This window comes from Furipterus horrens, unplaced genomic scaffold (assembly GCF_987537825.1).
Source record: "Furipterus horrens unplaced genomic scaffold, mFurHor1.1.pri manual_scaffold_3, whole genome shotgun sequence".
Lineage (NCBI taxonomy): Eukaryota > Metazoa > Chordata > Mammalia > Chiroptera > Furipteridae > Furipterus > Furipterus horrens.
Window position 1 is genome coordinate 150,047,467 of NW_028327173.1, and position 27,903 is coordinate 150,075,369.

The window sequence follows — 27,903 nt, forward strand, 5'->3', positions numbered from 1 at the left end:
ACATGTATAATCCCAGGTGACCTTAATGCCCTCCACCCCAAATCAAATTAATGATACGTACATTTGTCAAAACTCATCAAATTGTACTTAAAATGTGTATATTTTAATGTATGTAAATTATACCTTAATAAAGTTGACTTTAAAAATCAGTGCAATAAACCTGCAACAACAAAACATTTACTGGTCCATATCCTCAGGACTCTACTTCTCTGGGTGACAATTTGCTAATTTGATAAACACTTGTGGCAATGGGTAAAGTTGGTCTCCCAGGGTTCCTTTCCTTCTCAGATGACATCTGTGGCCTTTTATTAGATTTTCCTTGATTTAAAATCAAAGGAGAGACTGGAATGGTGAAATTTTCCAGAGAGGAAAGGAGGAGCAGTGCTGTGGGAGGAGGCAACTGGGGAAGATATATAGGGAAGGGAGGTAAGGATCTATTTCTTGGGTGTCAGGAACTTTACCCATTATTTAATCCTTACAATAGCCTTTTAGAGCAGATATTATTGTCCACGTTTTTATTTTATTTTTTACAAGGTTACTTTATTTTATTTATTTATTTTTTAGAGAGAGAGGAAAGGAGAAAGAAAGGGAGAGAAACATCAATGTGCGGTTGCCTCTCATGCACCCCCAACAGGGGATCTGGCATGCAACCTAGTCATGTGCCCTAACTGGGAATCGAACCAGCGACACTTGGTTCGCAGGCCGACGCTCAATCCACTGAGCCACAGCAGCCAGGGCCATGTTTTTTATTTATTCATTCAACAAATATTTATTGAACACTTACTCTGTACTAGATCCTTGGGCTACATCAATGAACAGATTCTTGCTTTGGGAGAGTTCACATGCTAGATGGGAAGGAGATACTATAAACACACTTAAGAAACAAAAAATATAGTGTATGGGATGTGAGGGGAAGCTGAAGAGGGTAAAGGGGGTCAAATATATGGTGACAGAATGAGAGTAGACTTTGGATGGTGAACACAATGCAGTAGACAGATGATGTATTGTAGAATTGTACACTTGAAATGTATCATCTTATTAACAAATGTTGGCTCAATAAATTTAATAAAAAATATAGTGTATGTTAAAAGGTGATAAGTGCTATAGAAAAAATAAAAAATAGAGCAAGGTAAGGGGGTTTAGAAGTGGAGGAGAGGAAGCAGAGAAGGGTGGAGAGGGTTGACTATATATATATTGACTATGTGTTAAGTAAGGTGATCACAGAAGGCCTGGAGAAGAAGAAATTTGATCAATGACCTAAAGAAGGCAAGGGAATTGGCTAAGCTGTACAGTTGGAGGAAATGCTTTTCAGATAGTGGAACTAGCCATTGCAAACTCTGTGAGTCAGAATTGTACCTAGCCCTGGCTGGTGTGGCTCAGTAGATTAAGTGCTGGCCTGTGAACCAAAGGGTCTCCAGTTCAATTCCCAGTCAGGGCATATGCCTGAGTTGTGGGCTAGATCCCCAGGTCAGGGCTCAATCCTTGGTTGGGGGCATGTGAGAGGCAACCACACACTGATGTTTCTCTCCCTCTCTTTCTCCCTCCCTTCCTCTCTTTCTAAAAATAAATTAAAAAATATTTTTTAAATGAAGAAGAAGTGTACCTGGAGTGTTTGAAGAAGAGTTGAGGTCAGTGTCACTGGAACAAAATGAGTGAGGGGGAGACTAGTAAGGGATAAAGTCAGGAAGGTAAGGAGCAGGGGAGGATTAGGTTATAGAGGGTCTTGTGGGTATTGTAAAGACTTTGGCTTTTACTTTGAATGAAATAGGGAGTCATTACAGAGTTTTGAGCAGAGGAGTAACATGAAGCCACTTCTATTTTAAAAGGGTCACTCTGGTTGCTGTGCTAAGAATAGACTAGGGGGACAAGGATAAAAGCAGTATGACCTGTTAGGAGGATATGCAGTAATCCAAGCTAGAGATGGCAGCAGCTTGCACTAGGGGATAACAGAGCAGGTAGAAGAAGGGTTAGGGTTCTGGATATGTTGAGGATAGAGGACTTCCTGATGGATTGAATGTGGTACATGAAAGATAAACGTCATAAAGGATAACTGTAGGATTTTTGGCCAGAACAACTAGAAATGTGAAATTGTCATCAGCTGAGGAAGGGAAGACTGCATGTGGAACAGTGTTAGTTCTGAATATGCTGAGTTGTCTACTAGAATCCACATGGGGATGTGAAGCAGGCAGTTACATACACCAGCTTGGAGAAGGTGAAAGATGTCTAGGCTAGAGAGGTAAACTTGGTAGTACTGAACATACATGTATGTTATGTGCCATTGAGTCAGCTCCAGCTCCTGGTGACCCTATGGATGAGTGATGTCCACAATGTCCTGTCCTCAGCAGCCCTACTCAGCTCATGTAGAATCATGCCTATAGCTTATTTTATGGAGTCAATCCCTCCCATATTTGATCTTCATCTTTTCTTGTTGCCTTCAGTTTTTCCAAGCATTACTGTCTTTTCCAGAGAACCCTGCCTTCTCATGGAGTGCCCGAAGTAGGACAGCTTTAGTTTTGTCATTTTTGCCCCAGTGACTTTTCAGGCTTAATTTGTTCTAGTACCTAGTTGTTCATCTTTCTCTTGGTTTAAGGTATCCATGGAGCTCTTTCCAACACCAACTTTCAAATGAATATTTTTTAACTTGCAGCTTTCCTCACTGTCCACTTTCACATTCATACATAGTAATTGGGAATACGAGGGTGTGGATGATTTTAGCTTTGGCCTCTAATGACACATCTTGGCAATTAAACATGTAGGTGGTATTTAAAGCCATGAGACTGGATGAGACCCCTCAGAAAAATAGTGAAGAGCCTAATGGATTATACCCTGAGGCATTCCAATTTCTAGAAAGAGGTCAGGGTGAATAAAAGCAAAGCCAATTGAAAGGGAATAGCCAGTGAGAAAGGAGCAGCAACAAGAATACCAAGAAAGTGTGATGTCTTGAAAGTGAAATGAAGAAAATGTTTCAAGGGGAAAGGATTGATCAACTGTGTAAAATGCTGTTGATGGGCCAAGTAAAATGAAGATTAAACATTGACCATTGAAATGAAAGATTTCTAAAATTGACAGTGGTGATGGTTGTACAGATCTGTGAATATACTAAAAACCATTAAATTGTACACTACACTTCAAATGGGTGAATTCAATGATATATGAATTCTATCTCAAGAAAACTGTTTATATGATGAGGTCTTTCTGGAAAAAGTCCAGCATGTTAATATAATGAGAACAGTTTGCGCGACATTGATGTAACCTGGCAGCTAAAGAGAGTGGACTGGAATGAGCATGTGTGAACAATGATGACTTCACTGTAGTAGTCAGTGGGGAGAGTAGACACCACTGAGTGAGGATGTGTACTGTGTGACCATCCCATTTAAAATGCCTGAGCAGGACTTCCGGCCAAGATGGAGGCTTAGACGGAGACGCTCGGTCTCCCTCTACAACTAGAGAGGAATACAACTACTTCAAAACAAAAGATAACTAGAAATTCCAGAAAATAAAACTACACGGAAGCCCAATGTATGAAGTTATAAACCAGAGGCGCCCTTTGGGCAGGTAGGAAGAGCGAAAGGGGGTGGTGCTGTTTGCAGTTGCACCAGGGACAGCGGCAGGGAGAACAATCCCAGCAGCAGGGAGAACAATCCCAGCGGCAGGGAGAACAATCCCGGCTGCAGTCGAACCCCGGCAGCTTGCAACCCCAACGCTGGGGAAAGCAGCCACCACATCGCCTTGAACAGTGAGGCCCAGAGGGCAGGAGGACGGATCCCGGTCTCCTAGCAGAATAACTGTGTGAATCCATCTTGGACCCCCGCCCACACACAAAGCGCCACAGGGCTGCGAAATAGGTTGCGGATAGGCACCGGTCGCTGGGCAGTGACGAAAAAGCGCCGGCGAGAAAGGTTGCGGATCGGCGCCGGTCGCTGGGTCCTGACGAGTACACAGGCACTGCCCCCTATAGCCGGCCCAAGAAAACAAAACGCATCTGTCAAAATGAGGCTGACAACTATAGAAATCCCGGTGGCACAGCTCACCAGGCAACAGATGAAGAATCTGACAGATGAACAAATAAGAAACCTGTCAGAGGCTCAGTTCAGGGCCATTGTTATCAGGTGGCTTACAGAATTAACAAAAGATCTGGAAATAGATGAGAAAGAATCGAAAAACACTCATAATGAAAGGAACAAAACCACATACGAGACAGATGGTGAGGAAATAAAATCCAGAGTCCAAATCAACAAACCAGAACAAAGAGAAGGAACAAACAGTCAACCAGTGCAGAGAGAAAAAACGGGAAGCAAGGAAAATGATGAGAGGATCAGAAACCTCTGGGACAGCTATAAAAGGCCCAACATAAGAATCATTGGTTTGCCAGAGGGCAAAGAAGATGAACTAGAAATTGAAAAATTAAGTGAAAATATAATAAAGCAGAACTTCCCAAACTTGGGGAAGGAAATAGACTTACAGGTCCAGGAAGCACAGAGAGTTCAAAAAAAACTGGACCCAGGGAAAACCACTCCAAGACACATTATAATCAAAATGTCAAAAGTTAAAGATAAAGAGAGAATCTTAAAAGCAGCAAGAGAGAAAAAAAGAATCATGTACAAAGGGGTCCCAATTAGACTATCAGCTGACTTCTCAAGGGAGACCCTGCAGGCAAGAAGGGACTGGCAAGAAATATTCAAAGTGATGAAAAGCAAAAACCTACAACCATGAATACTCTATCCAGCGAAAATGTCATTCAGAATAGAAGGGCAGAGAAAGTGTTTCCAGGACAAAAAAAAACTGAAAGAGTTCATTTGATCCAAACCACTGTTATATGAGATGTTAAAGGGACTTATTTAAGAGAAGGAGAATCAAAACTATGAACACTAAAATGAAAACTGCATCACAAGAAACAACAACAGAAGCTAGGGAATCAAAACAAAGGCAAACTAAACAGGCAACGAGAGTGGAAAAAGAACTATAGGTATGGGGAACATATTGGGGGGAGGACAGCAGGGAGGGGGGAAGGGGGAGAGGGAGGGAGATGATATAGGAATTAAGGATCATGGTAGGAGGGAATGGAATAGACAGAGGTTGAGAAGAACTATATGCACAACTAATGGACATGGTCTTAAAGGGGGGGACAACTGGCGGGAGGGGGGCCACCGGGTGGAGGGGAGAAGAGGGAAGGGAAATTGGGACAACTGTAACATTATAATCAATAAAACACATTAAAAAAATAAATAAAATGCCTGAGCAAGCAGAGCAACAAATTTGCATCAAATTTTGCATTAAGCTTGAACCCAGAAACTATTCAGATGATTCAGAAGGCCACAGCTATGGGCAATTGGTGACTGGCAGTTTCATCACAACAATGTGCCTGCTCATGCATCATGTCTCTTACAGAGTTTTTTGGCAAAACATCAAATCACCAAGGTGACTCAGCCCATCTAGAGCCCAGATTTGGCACCCTGTGAGTTCTGGCTTTTCCAAAAACTAAAATCACCTTTGAAAGGGAAGAGATTTCAGACTGTCAATGAGATTCAGGACGATACAAAGGGGCAGCTGATGGCGATTGGGAGAACTGTGTGAGGTCCCATGGTGCCTACTTTGAAGAAGACTGAGGCATCATTCATTGTCTTATGTACAATGTTTCTTGTATCTTGTATCGTCTATGTTCTTCAATAAATGTCTCTCTTTTTCATAGTATGTGATTGGATACTTTCTGGACAGACCTCATTATACATACATGTATACATTTTATTTGTCCATTTATCTGTCAATAGGCACCTGGGTTGCTTCCATTTTTGGCTATGGTGAATAATGCTTTAATGAATATGGGTATAAAAATACCATATTTTAAAAAAATGTATTTAAAAACATTACTGTGAGAAGGGGTCCACGACACACACAGAAATTCCAAGTGGTCTGGCTAGGATTTGAACTCAGGCCACCTGGCTCTAGACCCTGTACTTATTCTCCACACTTACAATGTCACACCACATCAGCAGTCCATACACTTTTACACCAGGACAGGTTCTGCATCAATATATAGAAAAGGAGGAAAAGGACAGCTTCAAGGTATACATGCAATGCTATTTCTATAGTTATTATTTTGGGCCTTCTCATTCCTTTTTCCTCATCCTCCTTATCACCACATGCTTTGTAACTAGAGATCCTCTCCTTTGGACATGGGAATGTTTTTCTCATTCTTATCAGTCTGCTAGCTTTGCAGCCCTATGGTTCTGTGGTGTCACTCTGCACTGAGAGTTCACTTTGCTGGGAGCTGCATGTTCTCCCACAGTCCTGCTGCTGAAGCATTGAGGGTACAGTTTAACAGATGGCCCCAGCATAAGAACTTGGAAGCCCATCTTGAGTCTAGCAAGAGTAGGGCCATACATTTATTCCAGCAGAGTATCCCAAACTCTGACTCCAAAAAACCTTCACTGCCTTGCGGCATACCTCTTCAGGGGAAAGGCTAAGGGAGTAAACCCCGACAGAAAATCCGGAGCCGGAGTCCCTAAGGCGGTTTGACGTTGTAGTCAACACCGGCAACTCCTGCGGTGCACCTGAAGCCAAGCTGTATTGACTCTGTCTTTCCCCTTGGATCCTTCAGCTGCGAAGAGAGGGGGGGTCTGCTGCATGGGCAACAGCTGGCCCTCCATATCACCCTGCCCAGGCTTTGTAGCTTCACTGGAGAGGACACTCCAGTGTCATCGCAAGATGTCGACTCAACACGGGAGGAGACAGATACCGGTTATAAGCTCATCCGATTGGCGAAGGAAACGAGCACTAGGGGTCTCCTCTGACGGTGGGAGAGGTCATCGCACCTCACTGGACAGCTACCGCCCGCCTCAAGCTGGGCAGTCCCCAGCCAATTAGGTGCCGTCTCGCCATGGCTCGCCTGCCCCACTGGGTGCGTGGGGATCAGAGAGGCGTCTCTCGAAAAGTGGGCCACAAAACACTCGCACCAGGCAATTCCAAGCAAAAAACAAGAAAGAAGCCTCCAGCTCTTCGCCTCGCTAGCTGGAACATCAGGACCATGTGTCCCGGACTTACTGCAGACCTTCCGTGGATCAATGATGCCAGGAAAACCGCCGTCATCAACAGGGAACTGGCACGACTAAACATCGACATTGCGGCTCTACAGGAGACCCGGTTGGCCGACAACGGAACTATCAGAGAAACCAACTACACCTTCTACTGGCAAGGGAAGTCTCCGGACCAACCAAGACAGCACGGTGTTGGGTTCGCTGTGAAGAACACGCTTGTTAACTCCATAGAGCCACCCACAGGAGGCACAGAGAGATTACTTACCCTCCGATTGTCAACAACTTTCGGCCCAGTCAGCATTCTTAGCGCGTATGCCCCAACCCTCTGCGCCACCACCGAAGAGAAAGAACAGTTCTACCATGCACTGGACGAAGCGTTATCCAAGATCCCCAGAAGTAACGCTCTTTATCTCCTTGGAGACTTCAACGCAAGAGTAGGAGCCGACCACATGGCCTGGCCCACCTGCCTCGGAAACTTTGGGAGAGGAAAGATCAATGAGAATGGTCAGCGACTGCTTGAGCTTTCGTGTCACCACAGCCTGTGCATGACAAACACATTCTTCAAGTGCAAAGAGATCCACCAGGTGTCATGGAGGCACCCCCGCTTCCGCCACTGGCACCAGCTTGACCTCGTCATCACCAGAAGAACGGATATTGGCAGCACCCTCCTCACCCGCAGCTACCACAGTGCAGACTGCGACACGGACCATGCCCTCGTGGTAAGCAAGGTGCGCATAACGCCGAAGAGGTTGCACCACTCCAAGATGAAGGGTCGCCCACGCATCAACACCAGTTGTGCCAGCAACCCAGTTAAGACCCAGCAATTCATCAACAGGATGGAAGATGCACTCGGCGAGGGAATGGCGGCAGACGACATTATCGAATCCAATTGGTCACGTCTCCGCGACGCCATATACAACTCCGCCATTATTGCTTACGGGAAGAAAGAGCGGAAGAACGCTGACTGGTACGAGGCTCACTGGGAAGAAATGGAACCCGTGATCGAGGCTAAGAGGAAGGCCCTACTGGCTTACAAGGCCACGCCCACTCCCAGTACATGTCAAGCTCTACGGGCTGCCAGGAACAAAGTCCAGAAGACCACCCGCCACTGTGCCAACACCTATTGGCTAAACCTGTGCAGAAGCATCCAGGAAGCCGCTGATATAGGCAACGCACGAGGAATGTATGAGGGTATCAAGAAGGCAACAGGCCCAATCCCCTCCAAGATTGCCCCCCTTAAGTCCAAGACAGGTGAGGTCATCACTGACCAGGAACAGCAAATGCGGCGGTGGACCGAGCACTACCTCGAGCTGTACGCGACGAGGAACACCGTAACAGACACTGCTCTTAACGCCATCCCAGACCTACCAGTCATGGAGGAGCTAGACACCCCACCTACTGCGGCAGAGCTCGGCAAAGCCATCGACCGCCTCGCTTGCGGGAAAGCACCAGGAAGCGACGGAATCCCTCCAGAAATCCTAAAGAGCGGGAAACCAGTCCTGCTACAGCCACTCCACCATCTACTCTGTCTCTGCTGGAAGGAGGGTTACATCCCCCAGGATATGAGAGACGCCAACATTATCACCATGTACAAGAACAAAGGAGACCGCAGCGACTGCAAAAACTACCGGGGCATCTCTCTCCTCAGCGTCGTCGGCAAAGTATTCGCCCGGGTCGCTCTTGCCCGCCTGCAGACCCTTGCTTCCCGCGTCTACCCAGAGTCCCAGTGTGGCTTCAGAGCTGGCCGATCAACAGTGGACATGATCTTCTCCCTACGCCAGCTGCAGGAGAAGTGTCACGAGCAGCATAAACCACTCTACCTCGCCTTTATCGACCTCACGAAGGCGTTTGATCTGGTCAGTCGAAGCGGACTCTTCAGCTTGCTACGGAAGATTGGCTGTCCACCACATCTGCTTGCTGTGGTCATGTCCTTTCACGACAACATGCACAGCACGGTGTCCTACAACGGCGCAACCTCTGAGGCCTTCCCAGTTAGCAGCGGAGTAAAGCAGGGCTGCGTCCTCGCTCCTACGCTGTTCGGAATCTTCTTCTCCATGCTCCTCCAACACGCCTTTAAGGACTGCAGCGAGGGTGTCTTCATTCACACCAGATCCAATGGCAAGCTCTACAACCTGGCCCGTCTACAAGCCAAGACCAAAGTCAAAGAGGTGCTCATCCGTGAGATGCTCTTCGCCGACGACGCAGCCTTGACATCACACTCCAAAGAGGGACTCCAGCAGCTAGTCACTTGCCTTTCCCACGCATGCAAGGAGTTCAGACTAGCCATCAGCCTGACGAAGACGAACGTTATGGCTCAAGGCACGGGGACTCCCCCATGCATCACCATCGACGGATACACCTTGGAGGTTGTCAACGATTTCACTTACCTCGGGTCCACCATCTCGAGCTCTCTGTCAGTCGACTTGGAGGTCAATCGGAGAATCGCCAGGGCAGCCACAGTTATGGCCAAACTGAACCGGCGAGCGTGGAACAATTCCAGCCTCACTGAGAAAACCAGACTGCGCATCTACCAAGCCTGCGTACTCAGCACTCTCCTCTATGGCAGCGAGACGTGGACCACCTACTCAAGGCACGAAAGGAAACTCAACAGCTTCCACATGAGGTGCCTGCGACGCGTCCTGCATGTCGCCTGGCAGGATAAGGTCCCCAACACCGAGGTGCTGAAGCGAGCCAACATGAGCAGTTTGCATGCAGTTCTTAGTGAGAGACGCCTCAGGTGGCTCGGCCATGTCAAAAGAATGGATGCAGGCCGTATTCCCAAAGACCTCCTCTACGGCGAGCTAGCAGAAGGCCAGAGGATGACAGGGCGCCCAAAACTGTGGTTCAGAGACATCTGCAAAAAGGACATGACACAATGCTCCATCAATCTCAACACATGGGAAGTTCAAGCAGATGACCGCCTAGCCTGGAGGCTCGCGGTCAGGCAAGGTACGTCAGGCGCAGAGGCTGCGCGCAACGAGGAGGCGGTCCAGAAAAGATCGAGGCGGAAGCAGCGTCAACAGCAGCAACAACAGCCATCTGCCTTCACCTGTAACAAGTGCGGCAGGGATTGTCACTCCCGAGTCGGACTGCACAGCCATTCTCGGCGGTGCAGATAGACTCTCAAGAAGCTACGCCATCGTCTCTCGAGACGGATGGCTGCCGACGACGATGAGCCCAAACTCTGCTATGTATTAGCTCTTTGCCTGTGAGCTTCTGTCAAAAGGGCCAAGGGAGAACTAGAAAGGGAACACTTGAAGGGAACAGATAAATAGATTGCTACAGGAGAGATGGTTGACAGGGCTGTGCAGTAGCTGGGGCTTTAGTAAGGAGGGAGTGGGAAGCAGAGAAGAGAACTGGAATTGGGAAGGATTGGAGACTGTCAGGGAAACTTGCATTATCCCCTTGGTCTCTGAGAGGAGAGGAGAGGAGAGGAGATAGAATTGATGAACGCCTGCATAATGCAAATGCAATTCAGATGAACCAAGAGAGAATCAGAGGTATCTGGGAGAAAGTGCTCTCTGAGACCCCAGTTTGGTCATGATATGTTCACAAAGGTGGGTAGAATGGGAGGAAGTGCTAGGTGGAGGCAAGAAGCTATTCAGGAGCACCAGTAGTCAGGAATGAGACATCATCACCCAGGCCCAAGGAGAAGCACAAGGTGAAAGGATAAAGTGCCTTACCTCCCCTCCTTAGGCATTTCTTGATCCATATTTAGCTGCTTTTCAAGAATGGAGACCTCTGCGCTGGCTGGTGTGGTTCAGTGGATTGAGTGCCGGCCTGTGAACTGAAAGGTTGATGGTTTGATTCCCAGTCAGGGCACATACTTGGGATGCAGGCCAGGTCCTCTATTGGGGGCATGCAAGAGGCAACCAATCAATGTTTCTCTTGCACACTGATATTTTTCTCCCTCCCTTTTACTCTCTCTAAAAATAAATAAAAATAAAATCTTAAAAAAAACAACAAAAAGAATGGAGACCACAGCCAGCCCTGGGTCTTCTAGGACTTAGAACCTGCTCTCAATGCAAAGCCACCTTTCCTATGGGGTAACTCTAGCCATCTTCCTGCATTCTTCTCCTGTCCTGAATATCTTTGCCTCTGGATCTGTTCCTGGAGGTTCATGTCTTTCTTTCTATCAACACTTTCTTCTCACAATCCAGACTTATGGACTACTGGGAGTGAGAGATGGTGGTGGGGAAAAGGTGAGGAGAATAGTAAATGAAGAGTTCATAAGAGATCAGTACCCAGACCTCTTTCTAATTCTACTCTCTCCTCTTAGGTTCTTTCACTCATTACCATGATTGGGTTTTTAAATGAGTACTTATTTGTTTTTATGGAAGTTACCCATGTACAAACATGTTCTATATAAGACTTAAAGTAAAAAATAGTAACCTTTTTTCCCACTGCTTAAAGGAGATTACAAATCTTTCAGCTGTTTCTTCTGGTATTTATTGCTTTTTCTAAATATGTCATTTCTCGGTTTTTAAGTTTCAGATGTTATCCACTAACTTCTATTTTTAATTTAATTAATTAATTTTTAGAGAGAGGAAGGGAGGGAGCAAGAGGGAGAGAAACATTGATGTGGGAAATAAACATTGATTCATTGCCTCTTGTATGTGCCCCAACTGGGACCATACCCGCAACCCAGGTATGTGCCTTGATCAAAAATTGGACTGGTAACCTTTCACTTTGCAGGATAATGCCCAACCAGATTAGCCACACTGGTTAGGGCATGACTTCTATTTTTAATAAGAGGACTTAATGCTCTCATCCTCCCCATGAATATGCAGGTACTTTCTCTCCATTTCCTAATGTAGCAATTTTATTTTTGTTAGCTCAATATTGAATGTTTTCATCTCATGAGTGTGTAAATGTTTTTTACAAGCTGTGACACTTAGTGTACTGTTTACATTTCCTTTCTTGTATGTTTTCCCCCAGAAATTAATAATTATCTCTTTTTTAGTTTGTTTACTTAATTATCTATGTACTTATCAATTAATTCTCATGCTCTGTTCTAGAAATATCCTCTCAATATGTTCAAATACCATCAGATAGTTTATCAATTCTATCATTTCTATTTTTTCTTAGATACATGCCTCCAGAGCCTTTCATCTTCCTACTCCAATCTGAGATTGTTGCTCTTTAAGCCTGCTACAAAACTATTGTTCTTGGATCCTTCACCAGGAACCAGGGGATATCTTTCACTTATCTCCTCAGTTGGATACCCTTTTTCCTGGTTTCTATGACTTTTGTTTGTTTTCTTACTCTCTCATTTTGGTGGTATGCATCTCCAATAGCTTCCTGAAAGGGGTGCATGGTAGATAAGTTCTTTTGAGAGTTCATATGTCTTTATTCCATTTTCATATTTAATTGATAGCTTGACTGGGTAAAAAAAAGTCTAGGTTGTTAATTATTTTTCTTTAGATATTTGATGACATTGCTCCATTGTCTTCTGGCTTCCAGTGTTACTGTTGACAAGTCTGAAGTCATTCTGATTATTCATCCTTTGTATGTGACCTATTTTATGTCTCAGAAGTCTTTAGGATCTTCTCTTTGACTCCAGTTTTCTGATATATGTTAGATCTTTTCTCATTTCTTGTGCTGAGAACTCAGTGGGTACCCTCCATTTCTGTTTTACTTTCCTCTTATTCTGGAACTCCTATAAATCAGATGTTAGACCTTCCTGAATTGACTCTATAATATTACCCCCCTTCCTATTATCCATCACTTTTTGTCCAGTTTTCTGGAATGTTTTTTTTCAACTTATATCTTTCAACCCTTGTATTGATATTTTCTTTCAGCTGTCATATCTTTAAGTTCTAAGAACTTTATTGTTCTCTGACTTTTTTTATAGTTCTGCTTTTGTTCAATATCCTCTTAATCTCTAATGATACTAATTATAGTGCCCCCTCCCATTTTCTTTTCTTCCTGTAATTATTTCTACATCCTCTGAGAGCTTATTTTCTGTTTCTGTTTTGTTTTCAGTTTGTTTTCATGTTAAGAGTGTTTTTCTCCAGTGCTATTGGCTAGTCACTCATCTCTACAAGCAAGGCACTAAAAAGCTAACTGGAAACCTGGTATGCATGAAGAGGGCTAGTTACACTTTAAGATAATCTAATTGGGTCATTGCATTAGGTGGCCACTCAAATTAATCTAATTATCAAATCTTTCCCCACTAAAGACCTGGGAATATTTCTGTGTATTGATTAAAATGTATTTGGCTGAAGTAATAGAAATCTGACTTAAGGCAGCTTCCCACAGCAGGAAGCTCAGTGGTAGAAAAAATGTTATGCTTGACGTATCCTTGGCCCAAAGCACCATCAGGGACCGACCAGTATTGCTTCTGCTTCTCACTTTGCTTCAAACTAATGCTGGCCCTTCAAGGTTTGAGGAGATATGAGCAGTAGGGGCTATGCATTTCCTTGTTTATGTTAGTGGAAGAAAGCACTGTCCCTCCCCTTGTAGTGGAACTGAAAAGTTCCACTTCCCTTTGGTTTAATATGGTCAATTTAGGTCACATCGTAACTCCTGAACCAAGAAATCATCAGCTGAATATGAAGCAATAATTGGCTTATTTAGGTCTGGGTTCCTGAGCCATTCAATACTAAGAAGGATGAGTTTACCTTGACACAGCCATTCAGGATCACCCTTGGAATACAGGGAGGAGGGCGATAATTTCCTAAAACTGTATTGCTCTTTCTCAATAAAGGAGGGATGTTAGCAATGCTAGAGATTCAACTGCACCGCTGGAATCCTCTTTTATTTTTTCTACAACTGGCTTCAGGCCTCAGTTTAAATGTCCCCACAGTAATGGGTCCCCCCATTATTCTTCATCCTCACACTTTAGTTTCTCTTTTAACACTTAACACAAGTTGTCATTTTCTATTGTTTGGTTTGTTTACTTGTGAATTGTCAGTCTCTTCCACTAAAGTATTAACTTCATGAGTTCGGAGACCTGTTTTGTTCACTGTCATACAGCCAGTGCCTAGAAGTGTTTGGCACATAATAGGTAGACCATTAATATTTGATGAAGAGCCCTGCTGGTGTGGCTCAGTGGATTGAGCACTGGCCTGCAACCGTAAGGTCACTGGTTTGATTCCCAGTCAGGGTACATGTCTGGGTTGCAGGCCAGTTCCCTAGCTGGGGGCCTGCAAGAGGCAACCGATAGATGTACCTCTTGCACATTGATGTTTCTCTCCCTCTCTTTCTCTCTCCCTTCCCCTCTCTCTAAAAGTAAATAAATAAAATAAAATAAAAAAGAAGATTTAACAAGAAAGTATTTGATGAGAAATCAGTGAACCCAGGAAACAGTAGCATCTTCCTTTCTCACTAAATACCCAAAATATATTTTGAAGCTGTACACTTTTGCCATTTCTACTGCCACCACCTCAGTTCAAGTGGCTCTCTTTTCTTTCCTGATGTAGTGGACATCTTTTGTTTTACTTGTCTGGCATTCTCTTTTTTGGGGTAGAACAAACTCCCTTTCTCTGATAAATCTGTTCCTTCCCATACTAATCATGTGATTTTACTGGTGTGCTGCTCTCATTATATCCTATCCCACACCCACCTGCCGACCACAGGGTAGGCACCTCACCCATCAGAGCCCTGGGATTTTCAACAGAGAAACTTAAGGAAGAGAATCAGACTCTCTCTCTTAGACAAGCTGTGAGATGTGAATGAAGGTACCATTTTTGACTGTTTCGTATCATGTCAAGGAATCTCGGTCTGAGAAAAAAAGCAAGATAGGAGACATGAAGGCAACCTGTTTTAACTGGTTTTAATTTTCCCTAGTGTCAGTCACAGCCCATCCCATCCAACAATTTGGTTATTTATAAACCAAAAAACTCCCCTTTTTGCCCACATTGATCTGAATTGCATTTCAGTTATCTGCTACCAAATGAGGCCCAGCGTCCTGGATGTGTGTGATAGCTTCCTGACTGCTCTCCTCATTTCCATTTATCTGGTGTAATTCATTTTCCTCCCTCAGAATGGTCTCTTCACAATTTATATCCTGCTGATGAAAAGCACAGGCTGGGTTAGACTCTCAGCCCCACTCTTTATTATCTGAGTTTCCTTGGGAAAGTTATCTAACCTGCCTGTTCCAAGGCTTTTAAATCCATAGAAAGGGGTTAATGATATCTCAAAAAGCCATTGTGAGGCTCAAACAAGAAAAGTATACTTAATGAGTACACACTTAACGTTAGCTAGTAGTGGTGTTAGCAGTATCAACTCAGATCATGTCATTGCCCTACCTACTTTCTGATCTAGTTTCACTTCCCCCTGCTCACTAGGCATTAGTGATTTACCCATTACCTATCCACTAGGTAGGCTCTTGAGGAGATGGCTTGAGGGACCAGAGATTTAGGGCCTTCCCTCTCTTGAAATGTTCTCCCTGTCCTTTCCTTGGCCTAGCTAACTCCTTTGAGCTTCAGCTCAAATGTCACTTGCTTCACCTCCATAATCAAAGTTATAATCTATAGGGTCTATGAGTATACTCCCTTCATAAAACCAGCTGTACTATCATTTCTTACCAGACAGGTAGAAAAATTGTTTACAGATAGTCTTCATTCAGATTACACTGAGATCTGTTTTGATTGGTAGGTGCTTATGCTCTGTGCACCGTTAAATATTTTGAATATCATCCTTGCGAAGAATCTTTTTTCCTTCAAAGCAATGATCACAATTTGCCTATACATATATAAATATATATATATACACACAGAAGTACATATATATGTATTATATATGAAAGAGAGCTATTTCCTCGCTATACTATATGCTCCATAAATATAGATATATATGTTTTGTTCATCACTACATGCCTAATGCCTAATACAATAGTTGATACATAGTGGTGTACAACACAGTGAATATTTGTTGAGAGAATGAGTGAATTTTTTTTAACAACTCCTGTAAGAAGTAGACTGGAGGTGGAGTAAGCAGTTTAGGTTCTGATAGGACTGGAAATCTACTCTTGGGCATGGGGAAGGGTGGGGTGAGCAGATAAGAGGAGACTGGTTACAGCGTTGTTCCCTCTCTTATCCACCTGAGCTGTGGGAGTTGATAAGAAGGTAACAGGTGACAAAGAAAACTTTGTTCTTCATCCTACGCTATTTCACTTATATCTGGCTGGCTTGGTTTTCACCATGGCGCTGGTTCTGTGGCTTCTCTACATGTAAGGGGACACATGTGGCTTGAATCTTTTGGGAACCTGGCGCTGGGAGGCCAGATAACCCAAATTCTTATAAATTGTGGTCAGATTGTTGCTGTGGGTCTACAGGTGATGTCTTCACCCTTTAAATCCAGTTTCCCCATCTTCTCACTTTATATCTGGAGTCCCTAAATCCTGACTCACTTCCTTCTTTGCTTCAGACTTGGGTCCTCATTCTGTCTCATTTATTCCTAACTCTCAACTCTGTGTTTAGTTTAAACAGAGGTATTTTCTCTCCCCACCAGTGGCCTCAATTGTTAACCACCTCTCATGACATGGCAGCTAGCTCCCCCCACAGCTAGTGATCCAAGAGAGAACTAAAAACAGAAGTTACAATGTCTTTCATGATTTAGCATCAGAAGTGACATATCATCACTTCTGCAATAATCTATTAGTCATACAGACCAATGCTGATTCAATGTGGGAGAGGATTACACATGGATATGAAAACCAGGAGGGAGGAATCATTAGGGCCCTCTCAGAGACTGGCTACCACAGATGGGTTAGAACAATTTGGAGAAGGAAGAAGAAATTTTAGGACTTGAAGAAGAGAAATGGAGGAGACATTAACCAAATGCCTATTATGGGCCAGGCCCTTTATATTAAGTTACTAATCTTTTCTACAACACTGAGGGGAAAATATTATTCTCATTTTTCATATAAGAGAATTGAAACATGGAGACAATAAGTGTCCAAAATTAAATCCAGTAAGCAGCAGAGTCGGGATTTGTTGCATTGTTACGTGTGCCACTTCAGTTACATTTAGTATGTTCCAAATGGTGGGCTATGTGCTACTGACAGTATGAGAAATAATTGTAGTTAGCATAGAGTACCAATCCAACTAGTGCACCACAGGAGTTTTTTAAAACATGCAATGCCTGACTAATCTGGGGCACTGACCTCTTTCCCTTTAGACTATGAAGTAAAAAAATGATAACAGCCAACATAACAATAGCTGTCTGGTGAAAATGAATCAAAATTATATCTATTTTTTTGTCAGATTGGCAGAAAATATATTTTTTGGTGTGACACAGAATTTTAGTAATTAGTTTATATGTGCCATGAGATGAAAAAGATTAAAAATCACTGGTATAAAGACATAGCACTGAATAACATTGAAAGTATAGAAATTAAATTTTTTTCAATCTTCTGATTATGTCAAGAGAAAGCTTCAGTTTGGAAGACTTATGGCTTATTTCTTCTTTAACAGTTGTTAGTTTCCCTTTTTAAGAAGGAGAAGGCAGGCCTCAAGGTCAGCATCTTTAACAATGATATTTTTTGGTAGAATTTAATAGTATTTCATTTTTATTGTATTTATTTTTATAGTTACTTTGTTTATGAGCAAGTAATACCGATTTTAATTGTACTAAAAGAATGAGGGTTGAGTTACATGCTTTAAGAATGCTACAAAAAAATTGAATAGACAGTAGTTGAAGTGATTTTTGCGTATGGCAAAAATTTTGAGGATGGCCCACTTACTGAGGTTTATTGCCTTCCCATCAGTTCTTTGTTGAGGGGGAAGCAAGTTTAAAGTCTCAGCCTCAAGTGGGTTCTGCTATGGGAACTAGTTGCAAAGAATCACAAATTAAAATTCACAACCAATTCTCTTCTGTGACGTTTCCTAAGCATTTCTCCTTTAGCCAATGAATTTCTCAGGGCTGGTGGGGAATTTTGTAGGTAGGTTAATGGAGCTAAGAATGAGAATAAGTTTAGGGGGAAAATTATTCACCTGCCCATTACAAACCAGGTGTGACTGGTAGAGAGAGACAGTACAATGGGGAAACGGACATATGTGCATTTCCCAATTTGAGTCCCCGATACAACACCATAGGTCTGTGATTTTGCGGGTCCTCCAATAATTCCAAGCCATTTTATCTTGTGACATGGACAGGACCAAAGTTTTAGAGCATACGAGATGTGGCTGCGAATTTCTAGATTAGAGTGGTTTGGTTGGGGGGCAATGTGGTTGGAAGGGGGGGGCAATGTGGTCTGAAGTTGCCTTTGTACATGATTTTACATATGGGGACATCTCCAGTGTCTAAAAAGGTGGTGCGGTATTCTAAGTAACAGGGCCAAATTTAGTCCCAGAGTCCTGATAAAACAGAACCGGCTGGATAATTTCTGAGCCTCTCCCGCCCCGCCTCCAGTAGTCCCTCTGGGAGAGTTTGACAGTGTCCCAAACCGTTCCCGCATGAGGTCACTCGTCCAGATCACGTGCTCAAGCCCGGGGAAGCGCCACATCGCCAGCCGCGCCCCTCCACCCCCAGCCTGCCACGTGACCCGGCCCACTTTTTTTCCCCTCCCGACCTAAAGCTTTGCTCGGGAAGCCCCGCCCCACCAAGCGCGCTAGGCATGCGAACCTTCGCCCATCATCGACCCAGGATCCAGCGTGGCCAGTGGCCCCACGTGCTCCTTTCTGCCCAATGGGAGCGGGCTCCCGGGCGCGAAGGGGCGGGGAGGAAAGACCGACTTCGTTACGCTGCAAGAAAGGGGCGGAGCCTGTAACGTCGGAGTGAACGAGGGGACGCAACGGAGGCAGGCCGGAGCCGCTGCCGTCGCCATGACCCGTGAGCACTGAGACCTCTCTCCTCTTGTCCTCTTTCCTCTGTCCACACTAAATAGGACTGCCTAATCCTGGCATTGGCCTCCTCTTGGCTTCCCTAACGAGGTCTTTTTATGGGAGCGCTCTTTAGAGACCCTCACACTCGAAGCCCGGAAATCGGCCCTTTGCCCACCTCCACTTCTTGAGAAACACTCGTCTCCCCACCCGAACCATGCAAAGGGCCACCCCGACCGTCCACGGTGTGGAGAGAAGCCCTACATCTGGGTGAAAGGCCCAGTGCCCTCAACTCCCAATTTTAGCCCATCCCCCATAGAGACCCAAACCGTTCACACACACCACCACCTGTCTGGGCCCCCACGCCGCCCCGAAACTCGAAACACGCCTCTAACAAGCTCCTCGGGACCGTCTTTCCTCCACTCCTCAATTTGCTCTGCCCCGTGGCAGGCAGCTCGGCCCTCTCAACCTTCCCCGCCCCGTTTAGTCTAAGCCCCGAAATGGGTCGGTGTCGGGACCCGGGTAATGAAGTCTCAGATGCTACTGGTGTCCGGGTGAGGTTAGGGGGTCGTCGGTGTGTGGCCAGAAAGGCTCCCGCGTCTCACCTTTTACCTTGTTTCTTTAGGCGGTAACCAGCGCGAGCTCGCCCGCCAGAAGAATATGAAAAAGCAGAGCGACTCGGTTAAGGGAAAGCGCCGAGATGACGGGCTTTCTGCTGCTGCCCGCAAGCAGAGGTAGACCCTGGGAGGGGAGGGGAAGGGAGGGGTGGGACTTGGGTTAGACTAAGAGTTGTACCAGAAAAGAGAGCTACCTCAGGGCTTATATCTGAACTACTTGTGAGGGGCAGAGAGCATTGCTTCCTCTAGGGTTTTATTTCCTCCGCACGCTCCAAATTGTTAGCTCACTGCTTTACAGGAAGGGACTGGGTCCGGTGCCTGCCCTAGGTCTGATTTCTGAGTGCCCCTGTGTCTGACCTTAAGGGCAAGGGCAGGGAGCTTCATGTTTCAAATGCATTAGTGGTTATGACAGCCCTGTACTTTTGTCCCTCCTGCTGTTCGTTTCTCCTCCCAACCTTTTCACTGCTGTTGCTGGGTGTGGTACTCAGCACAGAATAGCCTTGTGTGGCCAGACTTCTGATCCCTTGAACAACAGTCAGATAGAGACTGGTTGCCTTTTTTTTGAGCCTCAGCTCTCTTCCTTTTATTCTCCTAGGGTGGGAATACAGCAGCCACACGCTGAATTTTGTCCTATCCACTTCCATCTTATCCTTTGTGCCCTTTACCCCCTTGCATCTTGTCCCTTTTGCCCTCTGGTACCTCCCAGTGCCCCATCATCTCTACCCCCAGGGACTCGGAGATCATGCAGCAGAAGCAGAAAAAGGCAAACGAGAAGAAGGAGGAACCCAAGTAGCTTTGTGGCTTCGTGTCCAACCCTCTTGCCCTTCGCCTGTGTGCCTGGAGCCAGTCCCACCATGCTCGCGTTTCCTCCTGTAGCGCTCACAGGTCCCAGCACCGATGGCATTCCCATTGCCCTGAGTCTGCAGCGGGTCCCTTTTGTGCTTCCTTCCCCTCAGGTAGCCTCTCTCCCCCGGGGCTGCTCCTGGGGGTGAGAAGGTTACCCCTTCCCAGTGTTTTTTATTCCTGTGGGGCTCACCCCAAAGTATTAAAAGTAGCTTTGTAATTCCTTGAGCGCCTGGTTTGACTGGGGATTTGGGGGGATGGGGATGGAGGAATGGCTGCCCTTTCCCATGAAAAGGGGAGAGAACTTTATATTGTTAAAGGTTGTGGATATGTAGCCTAAATGAAACATCAGAGAAAAATTCTTTGTTATACTACAACAAGCAGACAAGTACTCTGGGTATGTGGTAGAAGAATCCTCTAAGAACCAGAGGGACTTCCTTTCTGTAATTTTTGTTTCCAACCCAGACCTTAAACACCATCCCTGGGATGGAGTTGAGGGCCTAAGAAGGAAGGCTTCAAGACCCAAGTTTATGCCACTTTTCTTTATTCTTCCTGAGTTTGTTTGCCTGCTTAAAAGTTGGCCCGAAAATCCTGCTGTTCACTGACTTCCCATAGTCAGCTGCTTTCAAGTGTTTTCATATTCTCTCATTCCTCATAGAATGAGGTTGGTTTTTGTCTTTCTACCTACTTTGACCGCAAGATCAGGATTAAAACCTAGGGTAGTGTTGTTCTTTTCTTCCTGTGTTCTGGTTTGTTCTGGGGTTCTGGGCTTCTTATAGCCATGTGCTCAGGGCTGAAATGCTTATGTTTCTTTTTATCTCCAAGAGCAGAGCCAAGTAAGTCTTTAGTCCCTGTTGGTCTTCCCCCTGCCTGCATCTCCCACCGTGAGAGCCAGGAAAGGGCTGGGGTCAGCAGTGGTTCCTGAGCTGCTGACTTGGGAGTTAGGCTCTTCAATTAGGGTGAAGACGTAATGGTAGCTCTAGTGAGTCAGGTACTTGCCCAGGGCGTTCGGTATATGTGGCCACTTTTTCCAATTCAGATTATACTACTGACTTCAGCCTAAACAAGGTAACTGCCTGTTGTGTCCTTGAGGTATTTGCGGGGCTGTACAGCTCCCCTGAATGAAGACTAGAGGCACAGCCTCAAGGGAACCCCAGTTTTGTTAAAAGTACCTAGACTGGATATTTGCTATGATACGATGGCAGTGTCGCCTAAAGACAGAAGGACGATTGGGGTCCTGGATGGGGGACCGACAGAGTGGTGCCAGCCAGTAGCAGCCCCAGATAGAGGAGAACACAGGCCCAGCATGAGGCAACCTTGACCCAGAAGGTAGCCCAGCTCCCCTTGGTGAAGGTCTTTTCCAGTTCTGCTCCCTCATAGCTGTGGAACCAAAGTCTGTGGTTAGGAAAATATGCGTTTAGACCTGTCCTACCTTCCCACCAGATTATGGCAGACCGTGTCTGTCTCCTGGAAACCCTTGGGACTGGCCTTGGATAATGCTTTCCCTAAAATAGTTAGGTTTTCAGCAGCATATTCCAGGCCTACCTCCATACTACCTGAACCAGTTGGTAAGGGTAACCATGACATAGAGTGATGTAAGGAAGAAGATGAAGTGAAAGGCATAATAGCTGTAGGAAAGGTGCTGGGTGTGCCCTGGAGGAGCTGGAGAGGTCTCTTGGTCAGCTGGCCTGGCAGCACCTTCTCTTTGCCCTGAAGGGAGGGAGGGGCTGCTCTTTCCAGTGCTGCCGAAATGCCTCTTCCCTCTTCCTCCCCTTCCCCACACCCCCACCCCACTTTTGTGAAGGCACTTAAGGGCTCTTTGGCGCTGTAGAAATCTACACTTTCTTATGGAACCTTACTTGACACTCACCTTCCTCTGGCTCCACTGTTTCAGGGCAACAGAAACAGAGCGAGGGCTTCTGTAAAACAAAAGGCAGCATGTTTTGGAATGACTGAAAAGAATGTGAAGGTATTAATATAGGAAACTGCCTTTCTTTGAAGTTAATTTGGTGTAAGAAGTAGAGGCACACCTGGGTTCAAATGCTAGCTCCAGCATATAACTGGCTATGGGAATTTTGGTAAGATGTTTAATCTGTGCCTCAATTTCTCCATTTGTAAAATGGAGCAAATACCTACCTCACAGGGTTGTTGTGAGGATTACATTAAATGAGATTATGTATGTAAAGTAGCACAGTGCCTAGCACGTTGTGGGTACTCAATAAAAGGTAATAGCAGCTAGAATCTGAACTTTCTGGGTAGAGGTTGGTAGGATGTGTGTGTGTCTGTATGTGAGGAGGGAGGGGTGTGGGGGATATTGAGCTCGCCATTCTCACCTGGAACTCATAGCTGTAATCCTTGAGGATCCACAAAGGCCCAAATACCTCAGCCAGGTAGGAAGCCTCATTGCTGAGGGAAAAATACAGTTCTCAAGCAGGTTCAGTCAAATAGCAGGAGGGACTGCCTTAGGGCACCTACTGCCAGCTGGTCCATACAGGTAACTCAGGAGAGTATTGTGTTCCAGAACCACTATTCCCCCCAATTTAGAAATCTTCATATGAGGGCCATTAAGATATTTATATATTTTAATTCTCAAGTCATTCCCTCTGACCCCTTCTCATACAGATAATCTGACAAGTGCTGTTCTTAGAAATTGTTTCTGTTAATGGGGAGCCTCTTGTCTTGCTTTAAAGTATAAATAAACACAGTCCCTGACAATCCGACTACCCCTCCCTATCCTGGACATTCTCCCTTCTCTAACACCTCTCCCCTTAACACTTCTACGCAATAAGCAAAAAGCACACAAGCATACATGCCGTCAGCACTCAGCACTGCCAGGGAAGTTTCTAGTGTTTGGGGTTCCATCTTACTCAATCCAGGCAGGTAGAGAGTGTGATTCTGTCCTTAGAGTATTACTGAGAAGGGGTAAAGTGGTAAGAAGAAGCTAGGTATTTGGGAGGAGAAAAAAAAGTTTTGGCATGGGGAGTCCAGGTCTTGTTCTTACCACTCTCTGGAGGTCTGCTGGATAGTGCAGAGAACGTCAGGTACATGATATAAAAGCTGATGATAGAGGTTTATAGAAGGCCAGAGTGGGGTTGCTCTGGGAAGAATGAATCATGGCTTTAGTCTACAGGGTGGAAGTTTCCTCCACTCTTTGGGGGAAGCAGAGAATTGACTGAAATTAGGGAACCTAATGAAATTTGCTATACTAAACGTCCCCGAGACCTGGGATGTTGCAAGGCATGTACCCACTGAGGCAGATGCAAGGAGCAATGGAGAGGAAGGAGAGGAGGCCACAGAAACAAAGGTGCAGACTAAGCAGTATCTTGTTGAGCAGGCAGCCAGCTGGGTGCGTGTAACGGTGGAACAGGAACACCGCTGCCACACCTGCCATGCTGTAGAAACCGAGGGTGGCCAGAAGCATGGCTAGGAACCAGCAGCAGTCTTGTGATGCACCTGTTTGCCTAAGGGTGGGAGGTGGGCAGTGGCTCTGGGCTTCCAACTTTTTTCTCTTTACCCTTTACCAACTATTCCCTTCTAGAAGACTGGTGTGACTGTCCATCCCACCTGGCCCACAGAGTTGTCAGATTCCTGAGCTTTTTGATGTTGCTCAGTGGGAAATTAGGAGACCATTGACCCAAGTCCACCGGGCCTACTAATGTCAGAAAAGATTCCCACCAGGAAGAGCCTTGAGGGTGATGTGCTCCTTACCAGTTCTTATTCCAGGAATGGGCAAAGGCTGTGATTAGCACCAGCTGCAGTAGGATGAATGTAAAGCCTCCACAGATGCCAATGTAATGCCAAGCTGCAGGTGAAGCCCCTGTAGGAAAATAGCTGATCATATTATTACTCCTGGTTCTCTTTCCACCCTCTCTTTTTCTTTTTTATTAATACTTTAAAATTCTCACCCAAGGTTATTTTTTACTGATTTTTAGAGGGAGGGAGAGAGAGAGAAACAGGTCAGTTGCCTCCTGTATGTGCTTTAATCGGGGATTGAACCCTCAGCCCTTTGGGGTATGGGATGATGCCCCAAGTGAGCTACTTGTCCAGGGCTGCCCTTTCTTTTTCTTAAAAAATCTTTCAGCCTACTGATCAGGATGTGGGATGAAAGGTACCTGGGAAGAGATGCTCGTCAGGGATGTAGAAGGCAACAGCACAGAGACCTAGCAGGAACAGTAGCTTGAGGATCCAGAAGCTGGTTAGCAGGGAAAGAAAACCAGACTCAAGAAAAGACAAAGGAGAGTGAAAAGTGCCTATGGAGGAAGGCAAAGGAGAGAGCAAAACTAGAGGAAAGGGAGAGAAGAAACAACTTGAGTATAGGAAAGGAGGAATCAGTTCTGTGGGAGAGGGGCTGGAAACAGACCTGTCACAGGTTATTCCAAATTATAACTCTCAGATACCTGAATAACACTGGGATGGCATTTTACCATTGACATAGGGTTTGCACCGTTGACACGGGGTTTGCCTATAACTTCACTGTTAACCTCTATTTTAGAAACTAGAAGTTCAAAGAGGTTAAATGTGTGGCTAATGGTCACACAGCACATATATCAGAAGCAGAGATTCAAACCTGTTTTCTGTCTCTACAGTGCTATTATTTCATTCTGGAATTTCCTTTAAGCCTGTGTCTACTTCCCTCCCCGTCATCTCCCCACCCAAAGTACACACAAACCTATTATGCAGTTGGGCCCGCAGGCTGGTAGGGGAGTGGAGGTGCACCAGCAGCACAGCCTGCAGCAGATGGAAGGTGGCGGTTCCTGCACAAACTCGGTACACAGCCCCAGAGCCACTGAGCACTGGGCAGTGAGAGTGGCCAAACAAATGGGCACACAACCCTGAGGGCATCCGGATCTGGAAGGGAGGGTGAGTCATCATGCATAGAGAGGTGTACCTGCTTCTCATGGGTATTATCTACTCATTTGTCCCTGGCCCCAATCTGAATGTCTTGTCAGTGCAACCCGATCCCCTCACTCTTACCCCTTGTGCCTTGCCCCAGACCCTTTCCACTACAGTTCTTGACAGCAGGAGGCAACAGACTGCTGAGACCCCAATATGAAGGAGGATGTCTATCAGGCAGCTATAAGTGGACTCTGTGAGATGAGGCCACCTAGAATGGCAGCAGTAGATACAGATACAGGGAACAGGCTTACAGCAGGACACCTGGTGGTAGAGCACATGCAGGGCAGCAAGGTAGAGATTTGCTGAGGAAAGGGTTACATTAATGCATGTGTGAGTTTAAACCATGAGGCTGAATTCCAAAAATTCCCCTTCACCTTTCTCCCAAGCTATTTAGGATTGCCTTCCACTGACATCAAGTAGAGCTTTCATCATAAGAGCTTACCTGCTGGCTCAAGCACACCTTCCTAAAAGCCTAAGTTACACTTGGCCTCTAACCTTTCCCTAGACCTAAACATCTGGTACCAGAAGTTTAATGATCAGTAGTCTTAGAGGCAGAGAAGCAGAAGGGCCTCAGAAGGGGAAGGGAGGCTTATCTTTGTTGACTCCCATGGGTTCTCCTCCCCAGCTTTAGTCACCATTCTCTTCCACTTTTTCAGATAGCTGTTGTCTAGGGAGCTTTAAAGCCGCTGCCCAAGTACCCTCTCACCTGATAGAAGGGGGGTTTCACTGTGACACTGCTGATTCCAATGCATTGCTGTGTCAGGTGAAGGGGAGGTGCTGGGGCCTGCAACGGCCTTTGCACCCCTCCATCCTTGTCCCAGGGATTAGGCCCAGAACCACCAGATGGAAGATAGATGAGAGTATAGCAGATCTCTTTTGTCCTCAGCCCATTGGGCTGCCGCTGCGCTGGGGCTGGTCACACAATCTAGGGCAGAGTTGGGAGGAACTTAAGGAAAAGCCTACCTCCAGGATGTGGTAAATGCAAATGTCCCTGTGAAACGACTTTCTCCCGAGGGCCCTTAGCACTAGCAGGCTGTTCTCCCTAGATTAGAAAGCAGTTTGCATGTGGCCTCCTGTGGATTAGCATTCCTAATTGGTTTAGGATTAGACATCACCTATACTGGTTGAACAAATTCCATGGGAGTGTGTGTTTGGGGGAGGGGGTGATGGTGGGAGGGATCTAGGTATAGAGGTGGGAAGGACGTGTGTTGGGAAAGTCTCCAGTGATGACTGGTTATGTCTGGGAATAGGCCTTGCAGAAAATAACACTGTACAGCCCGAAAGGACGTCTTGACAGGCGAACCTCCTTCCTCACTGAAGCTTCTAGAACCACAGCACTCATGAAGGTGTGGCCCAAGGACAGCCCCGCCTCCTCCTCTTCGGCGGATGTAGTGGCGCATTACCGGAAGTCGCGGGGCGGAGCGGAGCCTCTGCGTTGGCAAGGCTGGGTGATATGGCGACCGAGGGGGACGTGGAGCTAGAGTTGGAGACTGAGACCAGTGGTCCGGACCGGCCTCCCGAGAAGCCACGAAAGCATGACAGTGGTGCAGCAGACCTGGAGAGAGTCACGGACTATGCGGAGGAGAAGGAGATCCAAAGTTCTAATCTGGAGACGGTGAGGTTGACCGGGAGCATGTCTGATCGGGCTGAGAGAGCAGAGGGGGCTCCAAGGCTGTAACTGGAAGGCCCGGTTCCATGATGGGGTCTCCATCCCAATAGCGGGAGGAGGCATAAGGGAAACCAAACCATCCCTGGGGTCCGCGGCTTGCGAAAAAGAGCTTGGAGGAGATTGGGTTTAAAGTGGGCTTCAGGAGCACAGAATTGAATTAAACAGGACTTGGTTCCTGATAAACTCGTTACTGAATACACACCTGCCTCGGTTGTTAATGGCTTTTATATTAGGATTTGTGGGTAGCAGAGCAGTAACTAGGTGTCTTTCCCTTAGGCCATGTCCGTGATTGGAGACAGACGTTCCCGGGAGCAGAAAGCAAAACAAGAGCGGTAAGTCTTACGTAGTCAGCCCTACCACCCTTTCCCTCAGCAAAAATAAAAGCCGTGATTAAGCCTTTGTATTGAATACCTTGTACCCTTCTTCAGCTCTTGTCACCAGTTCCTGTAGGTCTAAAGTCTACAACTTTATTGTTGGTAAAAGGAAAGGCCTAACAACACATACTGCTTGCTTATAGCCTCCCTGGGAAAGGGTGGGAATGTTGAGAGGGTAGGAATCATTTTGTATTTTAACTCACCAGTATTTATCAGTTCTTTGTAAGGCCCATGGGAGTTTATGGTGGAGATAGAGAATGAGGACTAATGAACCTGAATATTTGTAGGGAGAAGGAACTGGCGAAAGTCACCATCAAGAAGGAAGATTTGGAGCTGATAGTGAGTAGTGATGTGTAACTAGTGAATGGGTAGGGGAGGTTACTTTGCCTAATTTGGGTTGTTTCCTGAAACAAGTAGTCAGCATGTTTTGGTGGCAAATTAATGCTGGAGAGGAGGCTTAGGTAACGTCATTGATCCTTTTCCTGCAGATGACAGAGATGGAGATCTCACGAGCAGCAGCAGAGAGGAGCTTGAGGGAACACATGGGGAACGTGGTAGAGGCTCTTATTGCTCTAACCAACTGATTTGTGCTCAAACCCTCAGACCTACCCACTGGATTAACTTATTGCAATAAAGATGTCATTTTTTTGCAGTTTTATCATCTTGGAACAAGTGCAGTGTATATTGTATTTTATTGTGGGA

General features: G+C 45.8%; 3 protein-coding genes across 6 annotated transcripts; 2 read left to right on the forward strand and 1 right to left on the reverse strand.

The window, feature by feature from the left end:
* Positions 1 to 18,727: 18,727 nt before the first annotated feature.
* SERF2 (small EDRK-rich factor 2) lies at positions 18,728 to 20,485 on the forward strand. 3 transcript variants are annotated; one of them, XM_090270516.1, is made up of 3 exons: positions 18,728 to 18,812; positions 19,428 to 19,536; positions 20,126 to 20,485. In XM_090270516.1, exons 1-3 carry the CDS (start codon positions 18,806 to 18,808, stop codon positions 20,409 to 20,411), a joined length of 402 nt encoding a protein of 133 aa, XP_090126642.1. In that variant the 5' UTR covers positions 18,728 to 18,805; the 3' UTR covers positions 20,412 to 20,485. The 3 variants fall into 3 exon arrangements, with proteins under 3 accessions (XP_090126642.1, XP_090126641.1, XP_090126640.1); XM_090270515.1 differs by having other exon boundaries at positions 18,752 to 18,812; positions 20,149 to 20,281; XM_090270514.1 differs by lacking the exon at positions 18,728 to 18,812 and having other exon boundaries at positions 19,439 to 19,536; positions 20,149 to 20,485.
* Positions 20,486 to 21,424: 939 nt separating this feature from the next.
* On the reverse strand, positions 21,425 to 26,558 carry SERINC4 (serine incorporator 4). Its single transcript, XM_090268342.1, is given in 13 exon segments — positions 21,425 to 21,529; positions 21,531 to 21,642; positions 21,819 to 21,972; positions 22,133 to 22,181; positions 22,596 to 22,669; positions 23,049 to 23,174; positions 23,264 to 23,359; positions 23,512 to 23,723; positions 23,971 to 24,064; positions 24,375 to 24,454; positions 24,932 to 25,110; positions 25,237 to 25,460; positions 26,462 to 26,558. Coding segments are annotated over 13 exon segments (1,602 nt in total).
* HYPK (huntingtin interacting protein K) lies at positions 26,407 to 27,859 on the forward strand. 2 transcript variants are annotated; one of them, XM_090270512.1, is made up of 4 exons: positions 26,440 to 26,773; positions 27,104 to 27,159; positions 27,489 to 27,540; positions 27,690 to 27,859. In XM_090270512.1, exons 1-4 carry the CDS (start codon positions 26,612 to 26,614, stop codon positions 27,783 to 27,785), a joined length of 366 nt encoding a protein of 121 aa, XP_090126638.1. In that variant the 5' UTR covers positions 26,440 to 26,611; the 3' UTR covers positions 27,786 to 27,859. The 2 variants fall into 2 exon arrangements, with proteins under 2 accessions (XP_090126639.1, XP_090126638.1); XM_090270513.1 differs by lacking the exons at positions 27,104 to 27,159; positions 27,690 to 27,859 and having other exon boundaries at positions 26,407 to 26,773; positions 27,489 to 27,548.
* The last annotated feature ends 44 nt before the right edge of the window (positions 27,860 to 27,903 follow it).

Bases quoted from the DNA above. Each gene is read 5' to 3' on its own strand.
- HYPK (XM_090270512.1), top strand. From the start codon at position 26,612: ATGGCGACCGAGGGGGACGTGGAGCTAGAGTTGGAGACTGAGACCAGT. The intron at 26,774-27,103 runs GTGAGGTTGACC...TCTTTCCCTTAG, and splicing joins AAAGTTCTAATCTGGAGACG to GCCATGTCCGTGATTGGAGA. The intron at 27,541-27,689 runs GTGAGTAGTGAT...CTTTTCCTGCAG, and splicing joins AGGAAGATTTGGAGCTGATA to ATGACAGAGATGGAGATCTC.
- SERF2 (XM_090270516.1), top strand. The intron at 19,537-20,125 runs GTAGACCCTGGG...GGTACCTCCCAG, and splicing joins GCTGCTGCCCGCAAGCAGAG to TGCCCCATCATCTCTACCCC.